We start from the raw sequence: 14,526 nt of genomic DNA, 5'->3' as shown, positions 1-14,526 counted from the left end.
AGGGCTTCGGAGAGAATCGCTGGAGAGAGTAGAAGAGGAGTTAGTCCTTATAGTAAGCATACAGGAATGATCTTGTTGCTAACGTGACCGGACAATGTTTGAGTGCGTGTGTGGCTTTTATGGTGCTGCGGTGATAGGCTGGAGATGAGGATCAGGTGGATGTGATTTAGAACTCCGGTGAGGGTGTGCGTTGTGATTGTGTGGAGGTGGAACCTGGCGTGATTGTAACACACAACAGCAAGCTTATATTGTTAGTATTTTAGGCCCTGTCCACACGGACACGGGTATTTTTATAACCGTGACTTTTTTTATGCGGTTCGGCCTTTCGTCCACACGAAAACGCAGTTTCAGGGCACCGAAACCGAACATTTTTGAAAACTACGGCCAGGGTGAGCATTTTCAGAAACGCTGGTTGCAGTGTTGTCGTGTGGACAGTATAACCGGCGTTCCCTTTCATAGGTCACTTCGATGCTGCGGTGACGTCACCACATATGGGAACACCTTCGGTGTGACGAATGTCTGAAGCCCTATACCATCCCGCCAATCCTATTGGCCAAATAGTGCGTGGCACCGCCCAGCATGCGTAAGCATATATATACCTGGTGCCGCGCGCCATTTACCTCAGATTTCATTCCTTCAGTACGAAGCGAATCTTCTGTGCCCTATTGTCTCGTGTTCTCAGCGATCATCTACGAGCAGTATACTCCTCTCCGCAGACGCGATGAGCTTCAAAAAGTGCAAGGACCCGTGTACCAGGTACATCGTTAAGGAGGACACTCATGACAGGTGCGTAGTTTGCCTAGGCTTACACCACGCACAGGAGGCGCTTAGCGGCCTTTCTTCATGCCCCCATTGCGATGGCCTGCGGCTCAGGGTGCTTCGCTCTAGGGTAGATGTGTTCTCCGATGTCGCCGTGTCTAACCCCCGCCACACCACTTCTGCGACTGCCGAGGCACCGCACGAGGTGATAGCTTGGGGTGACACGTGTGACATGGAGTTTGAGGACAGTTCAGCGATGGAAAATTATTCTCCACATCGCTCGCTCTCACCTACCCTAATACACAGAAAAACTTTTGAACCTGTCGTCTTTTCCTGTGAGGATTTACGGCCCACACCGGGGGCATGTAGTGCCATCTCCTTCAGTTGTGACCGCCATGATGACGACGTTCTTTCCACTGCGGCCTTGGGGTCCGAGGACTTCGCGGCCGACACGAGCCCTCTCCCTCCTAGTGGACAGGAGAGGCGTGTTTCCCCCTCCTACAGTGAGCTTTTGGAGGTGGTTTCCCGTGCAGTGGGTACATTGGGGCTGGAATAGGAGGTTGAGAAGGCCGAGGCCCAACCTTCTTCGAAGCTGGACGACCGTTTCCTAACTAGTCGGACACCTGCGCAGCCCCGGAGGCCTTTACCCTTTTTCCCGGATCTCCACCAGGAGGTTTCGAGGTCCTGGAAACAGCCGTTTGCGGCGCGCATCACGAACGCTGCGGCTGCGGATTTCGCCACCATTTCGGACATGGCGGGCCATGGCTATACAGCGATACCGCCGGTGGAAGAGACTCTCGCCAAACATCTTGCGCCTAATTCGGCCGCGGCGTGGAAGTCCCGCCCCCTCCTCCCCTCGAAGGCGTGTCGAGTCACGTCTAGTTTAGTGGGAAAGCGGCTGCTTCGCTTCATTCTATGGCGGTCCTTCAGGCCTACCAAGCGGAGCTGTTAAAAGGATTGGACGAAGGGGACGGCATTACACCTGAGGCGGTTAAGGAACTACGGCGAGCAACTGATTTGGCGCTTCGTGCTACCAAACATACTGCTCGAGCAGTGGGCCGTTCCATGGCTGGATTAATTACGGTTGAGCGCCACCTCTGGCTTAATCTCACCGATATAAAGGAAAAGGATAAATCTTTCCTCATGGATGCCCCTGTGTCTAAGGACGGTTTGTTTGGAGAGGCTGTCACTTCAGTGGTGGAGAAATTCAGAGCAGCGAAACAGCAATCAGCCAGCTGATTCCCCGCAGACCCAGAGAGGTTGAACGCCGTCAGGCGCCCGCGCGTTCTCGCTCAACCTCCTCTCACCGCCAGCGAGTGCCCTCTCGGGAAGAGCCTTCGCCTATGGTGCCCCCTCGCAAGGATTGGGGCCCTAGGGTTGTTCCACCGGCTCAACAACGCCAACGAAAAAGGTTGAACCTGAGTAAGACGGCCAATGCCTCTCGTTCTCGGGCACCGAACAGCAGCTCCTGATTTTTTCGCTGCCTGCCAGGGACTGTGCCCTCCGCTAGAGAGCGCTGTTGGACCGCTTTTGCGCATCCAACACTCTCATTGCAGTCCCCACGCTCAAACCCTGACTGTTTCGCCGCAAACAGCACCTCGAACAGCATTGGAGCGAACTGTAACACCAATCGCTTCCTCAGACACTCTGCACGATCCAGTTTTCAGAGCTCGAGGAGCGCTTCAAAGGGTCGTCATCGAACGGCCCGTCATGACGACTCGCACAGCCGCCGCTATTTCGCTAGCGGCAGAGCCCGATGCTCAATCTGTTGGCCTAATTCCTGCTGTGGACACGTTTCAGGATTACGTACAACGAGATGCAACGGCTGCTATGCATATACTTCCCCTGTGCACGAACACCGTGAGTCTTTCGTGCCCGGACATCTCTATGTGTGCAACAGCGTTGCAGGAAACAAACATTTTGAAACCGCTAATATTGTTTCGGGCCGCGTGGGAACGCTTGCCCGGCATTTCTCAATGGGTGTTACGCACAATTTGTCACGGATACACCATTCAGTTTCGGAAAGGCCCGCCCCCTTTCCGCGGAATTCTCTCCACGGTGATGAAACCGATGGACATGGCGGTGCTGAGACAGGAAATGTTAGCTCTACTGAGCAAAGGGGCTATAGAAGAAGTACACCCATCTCAGATGGAGTCAGGGTTTTACAGCCGTTATTTTGTGGTACCAAAAAAGGACGGCGGAATACGACCCATTCTGGATTTACGCCGTCTGAATCTTGCACTCAGGTCGAGCAAATTCAAGATGTTGACGGTAAAGTCTATTTTGTCTCAGATTCAACCAAACGACTGGTTTGTCACGATCGATCTGAAGGATGCTTATTTTCATATTCAGATCATCGAGAGACACCGGAAGTTCCTCAGATTCGCTTTAGAGGGCAAAGCGTATCAGTACCGCGTTCTTCCCTTTGGCTTAGCGCTAGCTCCCCGTACGTTCTCAAAATGCATGGACGCAGCTCTGGCCCCGTTGCGTCCGTGTGTTGAACTATTTGGACGATTGGCTGGTGTTAGCGCAATCTCAGACTCAAGCACACTCTCATCGAGATATTGTGCTGAATCATTTACACAGCCTGGGCTTACGCACGAACTTCCAGAAAAGAGTGTTAGTCCCCTCTCAACGGATTACTTTTCTGGGAATAGAATTGGACTCTCGCGCGATGACAGCAAAGCTTTCTGCCCTGCGCGCTCAGTCGATTACGTCATGCGTTCAGCACTTCAGGGCGGGTCACACAGTGACGGTGAGACTGTGCCTCAGACTGTTAGGTCTAATGGCGGCGGCGCTTCCCGTGATTCATCTGGGTTTGCTTTACATGCGCCCATTTCAGTGGTGGATGAAATGACAGAATATTTCACCCCGTTGTCCTCCGCATCAAACGATCTCGGTGACGCGGAGGTGTGTGATGTCGTTAAGACAATGGACGTCAGCCGAATTTCTCCTCACCGGGGTTCGGCTGGGAATTTGTGCTTCCCGAGAGACTGTCACGACAGATGCGTCTTTGACCGGGTGGGGAGCTGTTTGTCATGGGCACCCAGCCCACGGAGTGTGGACAGCGGCACAACACAGCTGGCACATAAACAAATTGGAATTACTGGCGCTTTTTCTGGCTCTCCAGTATTTTTCGAGTCTACTGATCGGCCGTCATGTGCTTCTCAGAACGGACAACACTGCGGTCGTGGCTTATCTGAACCATCAGGGAGGATTGCTTTCTCACCCCCTGTGCAGGCTGGCGAGGCGTATTCTTCTTTGGTCTCACGACAGATTTCTGTCGATCCGGGCTGTTCACATCCCCGGACGACTGAACTTCGGAGCGGATTTACTATCCAGACAGGCTCTGGAACAAGGGGAATGGAGATTACACCCCCAAACGGTGAATCACCTATGGCAAATTTTCGGGGAAGCGAAAGTGGATTTATTCGCGTCGAGCACAACTACGCATTGCCCGCTATGGTTCTCCCTATGCCCTCCATCACCCCTGGGTCTGGATGCGCTAGCTCACAGCTGGCCCAGGACCAGTTTGTATGCGTTTCCTCCGATTCGTCTGTTCCCAGCGGTATTATGCAGAATACGGCGGGACAGAGTGGGACAGCTGCTGCTGGTGGCTCCGCGATGGCACACACAGCCGTGGTTTGCGGATCTCATCAATCTGTTAGCGGGCTCTCCGTGGGAGATTCCCCTCAGACGGGATTTATTATCGCAAGCACAGGGACGGATCTGGCATCCGAGGCCAGATCTGTGGAACCTGTGGGCGTGGCCTCTGAGCGGAGTGAGTTGATATGTCCCGGTCTTTCTGCTGAAACTACCGAGACTATACTGAACTCTAGAGCAGTTTCTACGAGACGCTTATATGCTTTCAAGTGGAAACTGTTTATGACATGGTGTGAAACTCATGATGTGGATCCAGTTTACTGCCCTGTGGCTTCAGTACTGGAGTTTCTTCAGGACCGTTTTTTGGATGGATTGACACCAGCCACCCTGAAGGTTTATGTGGCAGCTATCTCAGCTCACCATGAGCATATAGGTGGTGTTTCAGTGGGTCGTCATCCACTGGTTTCTCGTTTTATACAGGGTGCGCGACAGTTGAGACCTTTCCGCCCTGTGCGAGTTCCTTCATGGGATTTATCCATTGTGTTACTGGGTTTGTCAGGGCATCCGTTTGAGCCCCTGGAAACTTTATCGGATAAGCTCCTGACTCTGAAAACACTTCTTCTCATGGCTTTATCCTCCCTTAAGAGAGCTGGGGATTTACAGGCTCTCTCTGTCTCACCCTCGTGCATGGAGTTTGCACCAGGCTCTGTGAAAGTGTTGTTGCGACCTAGGCCTAATTATGTTCCTAAGGTCGCGTCTAATCCTTTTCATTTTCAGCAGGTGGTCCTGGAGGCTTTTTCTCCTGCTGCGGCAGGGTCTGGAGATCTAAGTCTTTGCCCTGTGAAAGCGTTAAAGACTTGTGGATCGTACTGCCCCATGGCGTGAGTCTGACCAGCTGTTTGTCTGTTTTGGACATAAGAATAAAGGCCATGCAGTTACGAAACAGCGCATGTCCCATTGGCTGGTGGAGGCTATTTCCTTGGCCTATGAGGCGCGCGGGCTCGCTTCGCCCTTAGGAGTAAAAGGTCATTCCACGAGAGCAGTGGCTTCTTCTCAAGCCTTTCTCAGTGGATCTTCTTTGGATGATATCTGTGCTGCGGCAGGCTGGTCCTCACTGAGCACTTTTATCAGGTCTTACAGTCTGGATGTGAGGATGGCTCCTGGCTCCCGGGTTCTCTCCGCTTGAGCAGATGCTTCCTTGGATCCAAGCTATCAGGTACGTCAGGCGTGATGGTATAGCGTTCCCATACGTGGTGACATCACCGCAGCATCGAAGTGACCTATGAAAGGGAACATCTCGGTTACGTATGTAACCGAGGTTCCCTGAATAGGGAACGAGATGCTGCGGTTCTGGTCGTGCCATACCTTGATAGCTTTCTTCTCTTCTTCGTCATGAAATCTGAGGTAAATGGCGCGCGGCACCAGGTATATATATGCTTACGCATGCTGGACGGTGCCACGCGCTATTTGGCCAATAGGATTGGTGGGATGGTAAACTGAAATTTTAAAACAAATCCCAAATCAAACAAATAAAGAATACAAATGATTCTTTAAATTAGATTTTATAATCTCAAAATGTAACGCAAAGATAGAATAGTCTGACTTCAAACTTGTGAAATTAGGCTACATAAAACATACGTGAACAACAAAAACAGCAGAGTGGCTGCATGAGATGCAAATTCACTCTCTTCCAGCAGGTGGTGCTTATGGAACAGCGCCAATATAGTGTTTCCTTGTTGCTGCTTTAACCAGCACTGCACTTATAAACACTACTTCAGTATGCTTTATACAGAGACAAGATGGAAGGAAAATGCCATCAAAACTTTTCTGAAGGTTCCCCTTAGAGATACATTCATATAATCCCCCACCCCAAACTGTATCATGACTAGTTTAACATTTCAACTGACTGGAATCGTCACACATTTTTAGCAATTTTCAACTGGCTCAGGGTGCATCACTACATCCCTGTCTGTAAATAAAGGAAATAAGGCTACTACTGTATTAAGTGGAAATGGCTTAAAGCCACAACAACTGAATCTCTAAACCAGTTACTAGTTTGTTTACAAATAGTTTCCACCATTATCTGATATAAATAGCAGTCATAAAGTCTAACATTAGCATTGCCAAATTTTTGTAACATTATTTTAAAACTACAGATTTCAACAAGTCAGAACAATGACAGCATTGGCATCACTTTACTTTAATAAGAACTCATCTGTTTTTGGGAGATTTGATTTGAAATGGGAGAGTTGTTGTCGATGTTGTTAGTGACTGATAAGGCGATCATTTGTAACTATCTACACAGCTGTGTGGCTCAAACCATAAAAATTCATCCAGGCAGAATAGCAAAGCTCCTGTTATGCCCAAAACAATGTTGCTCAGCAAGTTTTGTAGTCTTATGCCTCAACCGCTACCGGGCCAAAAGTCATACAGTGTAGCTTTTTTTTTAAAGAAAAAATATAAATAAGACTAGTCATTGGAGGATGGCAAGCTGATGAATGTGGCCCATCTGTAATACAGAGGAAGTTGTATGTTTTGAGCCAGAGCTGCTACTTCCCTTCTTCAGGCACTTTTTAACACTCTTTCCGTATGGCATGAATATGCTGACAAGATATATATTTACAGCGAGCATGGATTCCCTCCAGAGATGGATGCAAATACAGAAGGTGACAGAATGCTTACATTAGGGTAGTGATGTGTACGTTTTGATTGGAACCTTGCACTAGAGTGACGGATCACATCTCACAGCTCTCACTCATTAGTTGCACTCAATACGAGCGTGTGCACTGCGTTACAGGACTCAGGTGCAGCGTAAACACTGACTGAACTGCACATCCTTCTCTTTGTGGTACGGGAAAAGTCAATCTTGTTGAGAAGACATTGTTAATGTTCCATTATGGGACGCATTGGGATGAAGGATTGCTGTCTGACAGCGTGCGATTTCTCAGATCGGTTCGGGAAAAAATGTATGTTGTTTTAATTGGGGTCCATGCATATTCATAATGGCTATTTTTGCATACACCCATGCCTTACATAAACACACCCATCTTTGGACCCAAAATTAGCATTCGAACATTCTCCTAAGTCGCAGAAGGCAACGCTTCCACCGGAGACAGCGTTCAAGAAAGATACAAAGACAAAGACAAGGCAGCGACAAAGGGAATCATTAAAGACCATGAGACCCCCAACCATCAGCCTTTCCCAAGACACTCCTCTGTAAAGCTATGTTCTTCTCTCTTCTGTCTGTACTGCTCTTATTAAAGCAATGAATCTTCATCTCTAGAGACAGACACATTAAACACTAGATCCAGTCCCACAGGATGGATGAGGATAGAGAGGAGCTGTGCTGTTCTCCAAACACATCAAATCCACCCCTCCCCCCCACACACACACATGCAAGCAAGCACACACACCGCCTCACAATCCAGCACAGCAACAAGTTCAAAAGTCACAGCATGGAGTGTAGAAGTTTGATGTCCTCCCTTCTTCCCCTTGCTTAATCTGGTGCTAAATTATAGTGTGCAGTCCCGCGTTCTTGTCTCTCACAGACAAACACCATAATCATTATCATCCTGCTGGGTTTATTATGCATTTGGTGTTCTGAAACTGAATTTTGGCACCACTAGGTGCAATATTTGCCAGAGCCTTGGCTCAAACCTCAGATGTAGTGAAAATATTGAGAAAAGACTCATTCGAAATAGTAAAGCAAATATTCTGCCTTCGGTTCAGCTTATTTGTTACAATTACATGTCATATTGGGGTACTGTATCACAGAGCATTGTATGGGAAAATGAACACCATTTACACTTGCGACAGATTGGAAGAAGCGATCTTTCTTCCGTACTGTGACATACATCCAAGTGAAAGGGATTATTGAAAAGAAAAGAACTCATGGACTCAGTTCAATTTAACTTGGTTGTTGATTGGATGGAGGCAGATCTGAATGCAAGATTACAGTCGACTTTTAGAAAGGGACGGGGTTTATATGGACAAAATGATTGGAGAGGTCCAGACATATGTCACGATTCGAAGTCTGACATTTCACCGGAAGATATAGAATTTCCATTAAAAATTACAAGGTCAAAGTATTTAGAAAAAAAAAAACTATGAAAATTTACAAATTGTTCTCAATGGATGAATCATTCACGATAAAAAACAAAATACACTATGAATTGTTTTGTGAACTGAATTAAATGATTCCCTCAAAATATCTGACTTTAATGATTAGTTCACGAATCGGACATTGCAATTCCACTCATGATCATGTCTTAAAGGACTAGGGTGGATATTTGTTGGTGAAGTCTGTTCCTCACACACAAAATCATTACATGACTTCAGAAGACTTGAGTCGTACAGATGACTTTTAAGATACCTTTATTGTCACACCCCTGGACTGTTTGTTGTGTTTTCTTTCCCCATGTGCTCTGTGTGACCTAGTTTCTGTCTCCCGTTCATTATGCCATTTGGTCCAGGTGTGTCTAGTTAAATATCATTTGCCAACCTTCTTTAGTTGTGCTCTGTTCACTGTTCTCTGTCCGACAGAATACCAGACCTAAAAGTGAAAGTAACGCGGTGTTTCCCCACGGTTTTTTTTTTTTATTAAATTTTCCTTTTGAATTATTATGGTTGACCCAGAGCCCAGCCTACCACCACCCTTCTTCACGGAGCTACATTTTGAGCCCACCACTGATGGAGAGCTAGAGCCCACCGTGCATGAACGATGAGCCAGAACCTAAGAGAGTATGCCTATGCTATAGCAACCATGTACCACTGTCACTGGTGCTCACAGTGCTGGAATTGGTCTTATGGTGTGTGTGGGCAGCACACACTGTCCCTTAGACCTTTGAGCATCCTGAACTCCAGCCTCCCTCTGCCACCACCTTTGTACCAGTCCTAATCTCGCCACTGCTGTCTCCTGACAGCCCCTCAGCTCACCATCTGTGCAGTGGGAACGCAACAGGTCTGCCAGTCTTCATTGGCGTCATGCAGTGGCGGACTGGGACAGTAAATCAGGCCGGGAATTTGACTCCACCCCAGGCCCAGGCCACCTCTGCTGCTGCAGGCACCACCACCCAATTCATGTGTCCACCAGACTGCTAAACTCTTTGGTTCTTTCAGTTGTTTGAATTGGGTTATACTTAAAAAATAAATCAAAATCCTTAGACTGGACGGGCAAAATAATCAAATGAAGTATCAAGAAGTATCAAGGCATACACTGTCTCTAACATCTTTCCCTTAATCCCCCTCTCTCTCACTCTGCACATTGAGTTTCTCTGCAATATGAAATAAGCACTTTCAATAATCTATATTAATTATGCAGCCATCAATTGTATGTCCCAATGATCACAGTCCTACTACTGATGACCTTATAAATCATAAAAGCACATATTTTCTAAGAGTATAGCCAGCATGTTTAGTTTTGCTAATAGCTTAAACTTTACCTGAAAGTTCCTGCTCTGACTCAAAAACTGAACTGTCCACCCTCTCTTGTTCAACAGCAGGAAGTTTGGAATATATATATATATATATATATATATATATATACATACATACATACATACATATATACATATATACATATATATATATATATATATATATATATATATATATATATATATACATACATACATACATACATATATACATATATATATATATAATTTTTTTTTTTAATAGATTTTATCCATTGTAAGTCGCTTTGAATGAAAGCATCCATCTGCCAAATGATTATGTAAATATTAGGGTGGAATAGTTCAACTTTTTCACAGTTCGGTTTGTTTCACAGTTTTAGAGTCACGGTTTCGGTACCATTGTATTTGCTATGTTTATGGAAAAACTATACTTTCAAAAAATATATATATATTATCATATTATTAAGAATATTCTAACTACAAGCAACAGCACAAATAAATACAATAGAGTAAAGATACTAATAAAATAAACTGACTTTCAGTTTTTTTTTTTTTTATAGGTCTTGCATTAGTTTTTAGGTACAGAAATTAAATAAAGTAATCAAATGTAAAACAGCATTGCATTTTGGACTATAAATTAAAGATTATTCTTTATTAAAGTAAAAAAAGCTTTTTAATCAAGAGCAGTGAGTGATTTCTTTGTTGTTGCTGTTCGATTAATATAAAGACTGTCACTTTAAGAGAATGCACTGACCCAGTGTTCTTATTAGTATTGAACAGCGGTCCCAGTGCGTGATGAACCGTGTGTGGAGAACCGAGCGGTTCGTTTTTTTCAGTGAACCGTCCCATCCCTAGTAAATATAAATGTAATTCTGACCAACCTGCTTCCTTACTGGCGAACATGGCTGGGATTTTGCAGCAACTTGCTGCGTCTATGGTCAGGGCTTTTCTCATTTTTATACGTTGCGTCTCTGCTCCTCCTTTGCGTTTATGCTCAATTTTTTACGCGATTTTCTAAGATAAAGCCTGCCTCTGGATATAGCCAATTAGGCAGTGCTTCGCTGATGTTTGGTCATGTGGTGGTGTCATTTTCACTCTGCGATCGCCTGATTCGTAGATTCATAAGACCGTCAATTAATTTTCAGTTGCATACCAGCCTATTGCACGTCAGTCTGATCGACTGCACAGCGGCAGCCGGCAGGCCAGAATGACAGTCAGGCCACCGGGAAATGTCCCGGTGCTCCCGATGGCCAGTCCGCCCCTGGCGTCATGGCTGGATGATCCCCTGTCTCTGCCTCCAGCCTCTAAGTCCCTGACTCCGCCTCAGCCCATTGACCCAGTGGCTCCACCATGGTTCCTTTCTCCCACCTCTCCTCTGTGGCCCATAAGTCCATCAGCTCCATTGGGCTCCACCATCTCTCCATCTTGGTCTGCGGTTTACCATCTGCCGCCTCAGGACTCTACTCCTCTGGCTAAATCTCGTCCTTTCATCCCTCTTGTACTATCAGGCTCCTCCTTCCCTCTGCTCCACCTTGGTCCTCTGGCTCCACCATGGGCCACCATCATGGCTGTGGCTTGGGTCCCTCCTGGCTCCTCGAAAATCCCTCCCTCCTGTCTTCTCCCTGGCTCCTTCCTCCATCTGATCCACCCTGGCCCCTTCTGCTTCCAAAATGGCTCCTTCCTCCATCATCTCCACCCTGGACTCTGTTCGTCCTTCTCCTCCCTAGTGCCTATCCTCCAGCCGAACCTTCACCTGTATTGTCTTCCTGCCTTCCCGCCAGGCCTTTGCCATCCCTTGTCACCATCCCATATCCACTCCTTTGTCCTCCTTTTAAGTCCCCCTCCATCCCTCCCTTTGTTGTTTCTGCGGCGCAAGGTCACGCCTTCCGGGAGGGGAGTGAACTGTCACACCCCCCGGACCGTTTATTGTGTTTTCTTTCCCCATGTGCTCTGTGTGACCTATTTTCTGTCTCCCGGTCATTATGTCATTTGGTTCAGATGTGTCTAGTTAATTATCCTCATTTGTCCGGTCTTCCATGTCATACATGTGTCTCCTGCCTGTTCTGGATTTACCCTTGTGTGGATTTATTAGACTATTTGCATTTATCTTCATCTTCTTTGTGCATTTATCTCTAGGTATCACGACATTCTATTTTAATTTCCTGAAAAAAAGTGAGTCACTAGAACATTCTTCAAAATGTTAGTCTTCTACTGCTATAACATACAATACTTCTTGTGTTTGCCTGACGTCAAAATAATACAGATCATGTGCTAAGTTTTACTTTTTAGAATTTTTTCTGCTTTATCAAGATGCAGAAACACACTGACCTCTTTTGGTCTGCTCACTTTTGAACAGATCACCTGTGTAAACACAGCCTTGGATACATTTTTAAGTAACTCACCCATGACTTGGTCTGACTCCAAAATCAATAGCGTCCAACTTTACTAGTAGATTCTTGGAATGGACTTTGGCATGAATCTAAATGGGGCAGTATAACCCCACCCAGGCTGAGTGAGTCCAGCTGGGCTGCTGCTTGGAGCAGCTGGATGCTCCACAGATCAGCAGAGGGAGGAGGGAAGGGCTCTCATTCACACACAAGATGCTCATGCAAACTGTCTGCTCCTAAGGAGGGAGGCTCAGAAATCTGGAGTTGATGCAAAAGGACAGCTTCCATACAGGAAGGGCAGCATAGGCCTGGATTAAATCAATCTGTTACCCTTCAGGTGGAATGCTATGAATTGACCAGGAATCGTGCCAAAGACATGGTTGTAGGTTTTGCCAGTTTCTGTAGGTTGTACATTATGTATGTGACTACTATGAGGGCCTTATCCCTGCGTTTAAGTGCACATAGTTGAAGACACAGGTAACACAAATAGGAAGGAGAATATATTGAAAAGAATTGGGAGAATTCTTAGCAGGGAGGAAGGAGATCTGAATGAGAAAATAATAAATAGAACAATAGACTTGAGGATTGAAGGTTAAAAGCGTGGTCATGTCACTGTGACTGGCTGATTACGTATGAAAAACAGGGATATTTCCCTGGAAATTTTGTCATATTTACTCACTCTCATTTTCTTCCAAACCTGATGTCTGTGGGGAAAAAAGAAGATATTTTGAGAAATGTGTAAACTGTCCATAAAATGAAATCAAAGGGAAAAAAATTAATTAAATTTCAGTGAATATACCAAACATATATTTTTCTACAATGTTTTCCACAGCAGAACAGTCATACAGATAGATTTACAACGAAATGGGGACATAATTTACATTTTTCATTTGGTTTTGATACTTAGATTTTTTTTTTTTATGAATTTGGCATGCATAAGGACTTGTATTCAAGATATAAATTGTACTATTACATGCATTCTTGGGAATCAAATCCATAACCTTGGAATTTTTATAACCATGTTTGACTATTCAAACCATAGTTTATACACTATTTAAATACATTTTTATTTTAATAATTAATATAAATATATAAAAATATTGTCCTACAAAAATTATGTCTTTTAAGTGAAAAACTGCATCATGGAACTAGAAAAAAAAAAACTCTACCACATGCCACTGACATATTTGTCATACTCAAGTGGGAAGGGAAAGAAATCTAAAATGAAAACTCCAAATGTACTGTAAAAATCAGTTCAGTGATTCATGAGAAATGTTAAAGTATCCATAATGGTATTTTGAGACTTGTGTAGGAAGAGGAGAGGAACTCATTGTGTTAAAAGACCGTAGGTACAACACGACTGTGGGAGGACAGATTTTGTTCATCAGATAGACAGAAACCATCAAAGCTTTCATTCGTCTTCCTGTCTGAGTCTTCACTCAGCTCCTATTGTCTTCAATATTAAGTGGAATTGTTACCTGTGATGACACAAATTGATTTCATTGCGGTTTTGCCACAATATAATGAGGGACTCCTGCTGCTCTCTGTAGTCTCTTATGCCTCTGAGAAGCTAATGCAAATGTTGCATTCTTTTTTAAGCCGTTTGCCTACTCGCTGCATGAGCAAACCCTTTGCCCAATTATAATCAGCAATCTCCACATAGTTCATACTTAGTTCCCTCATCACTGAACTGTCTGCAAGCAACAACAGAGCAAAAAAAAGATTTACACCCGCCTTTTTAATAAGCAAACTTAACTCAGTGCGCCAATGTAAATTTACAATTTACTCAGTCTGCAGGAGGAATTTATTGTATTTATTCATTTTTTGTCAGAATTATGGACATATTATAAAACCAAGCTCCAAAACAAATGCAAATGAAGCCTTGTAAATGGATTTCTATGAAATGGTGCTCGTACCATGCAGAAACCCAGAACTGCAAACAGGTCCCACTTCTTTGTGATGAAAAACATTTTTTAAGTTACATTAAACCCATTAGCGAAAATCAAATATAAACAAAGACATTTAAAGCTAGAAGACGGGCTTCTTGCCGATCCAATACAGCAGGAGATGCGACTATTGCTCCGGTTTGCTATATAACGAGTTTTTAAAGCATGCTGGCAGCAGCGGTGAAAGGGCTCTTCATGAGACCCTTCTTTTAGCAATTCTGCTGCTTTTTTAACACGGATGCCTGTGTCCTAGCATAATCTAAATGAGGTCCCTGGGGTCTCGCACAGCCGGGGCCACATACAAGACATCCACATCATTACCTTTCTCTGTCTCCCTACAGGCTGTTCTTCAGCTATAGATACTTTATATCTCCCAGTGGGAGACAGTGGAGCTAAAACAGGAGTTGGTGTGTGCAA

The 14,526-nt window shown here is 45.2% G+C and overlaps 2 protein-coding genes across 3 annotated transcripts in view; one reads left to right on the top strand and one right to left on the bottom strand.

The window, feature by feature from the left end:
* The window catches only part of LOC132118142 (transcription initiation factor TFIID subunit 13), a 254,939-nt gene that overhangs the window by 136,901 nt on the left and 103,512 nt on the right, over nt 1-14,526 (top strand). The gene's annotated exons all lie outside the window — the stretch shown is intronic.
* The window catches only part of camkvl (CaM kinase-like vesicle-associated, like), a 49,689-nt gene that overhangs the window by 10,394 nt on the left and 24,769 nt on the right, over nt 1-14,526 (bottom strand). The window contains exon 2 of one of the 2 annotated variants that reach the window (XM_059527694.1): nt 12,843-12,867. The exons of the other annotated variant lie outside the window; for it this stretch is intronic. Coding sequence (XP_059383677.1) covers nt 12,843-12,848 — 6 coding nt within the window. The 5' untranslated portion in view covers nt 12,849-12,867. The remainder of the gene's footprint in view (nt 1-12,842; nt 12,868-14,526) is intronic. 2 annotated transcript variants of the gene reach the window in all.

The sequence above is a fragment of the Carassius carassius genome, chromosome 37 (assembly GCF_963082965.1).
Source record: "Carassius carassius chromosome 37, fCarCar2.1, whole genome shotgun sequence".
Classification (NCBI taxonomy): Eukaryota; Metazoa; Chordata; class Actinopteri; order Cypriniformes; family Cyprinidae; genus Carassius; species Carassius carassius.
This window is presented reverse-complemented; position numbering and strand designations above follow the sequence as displayed.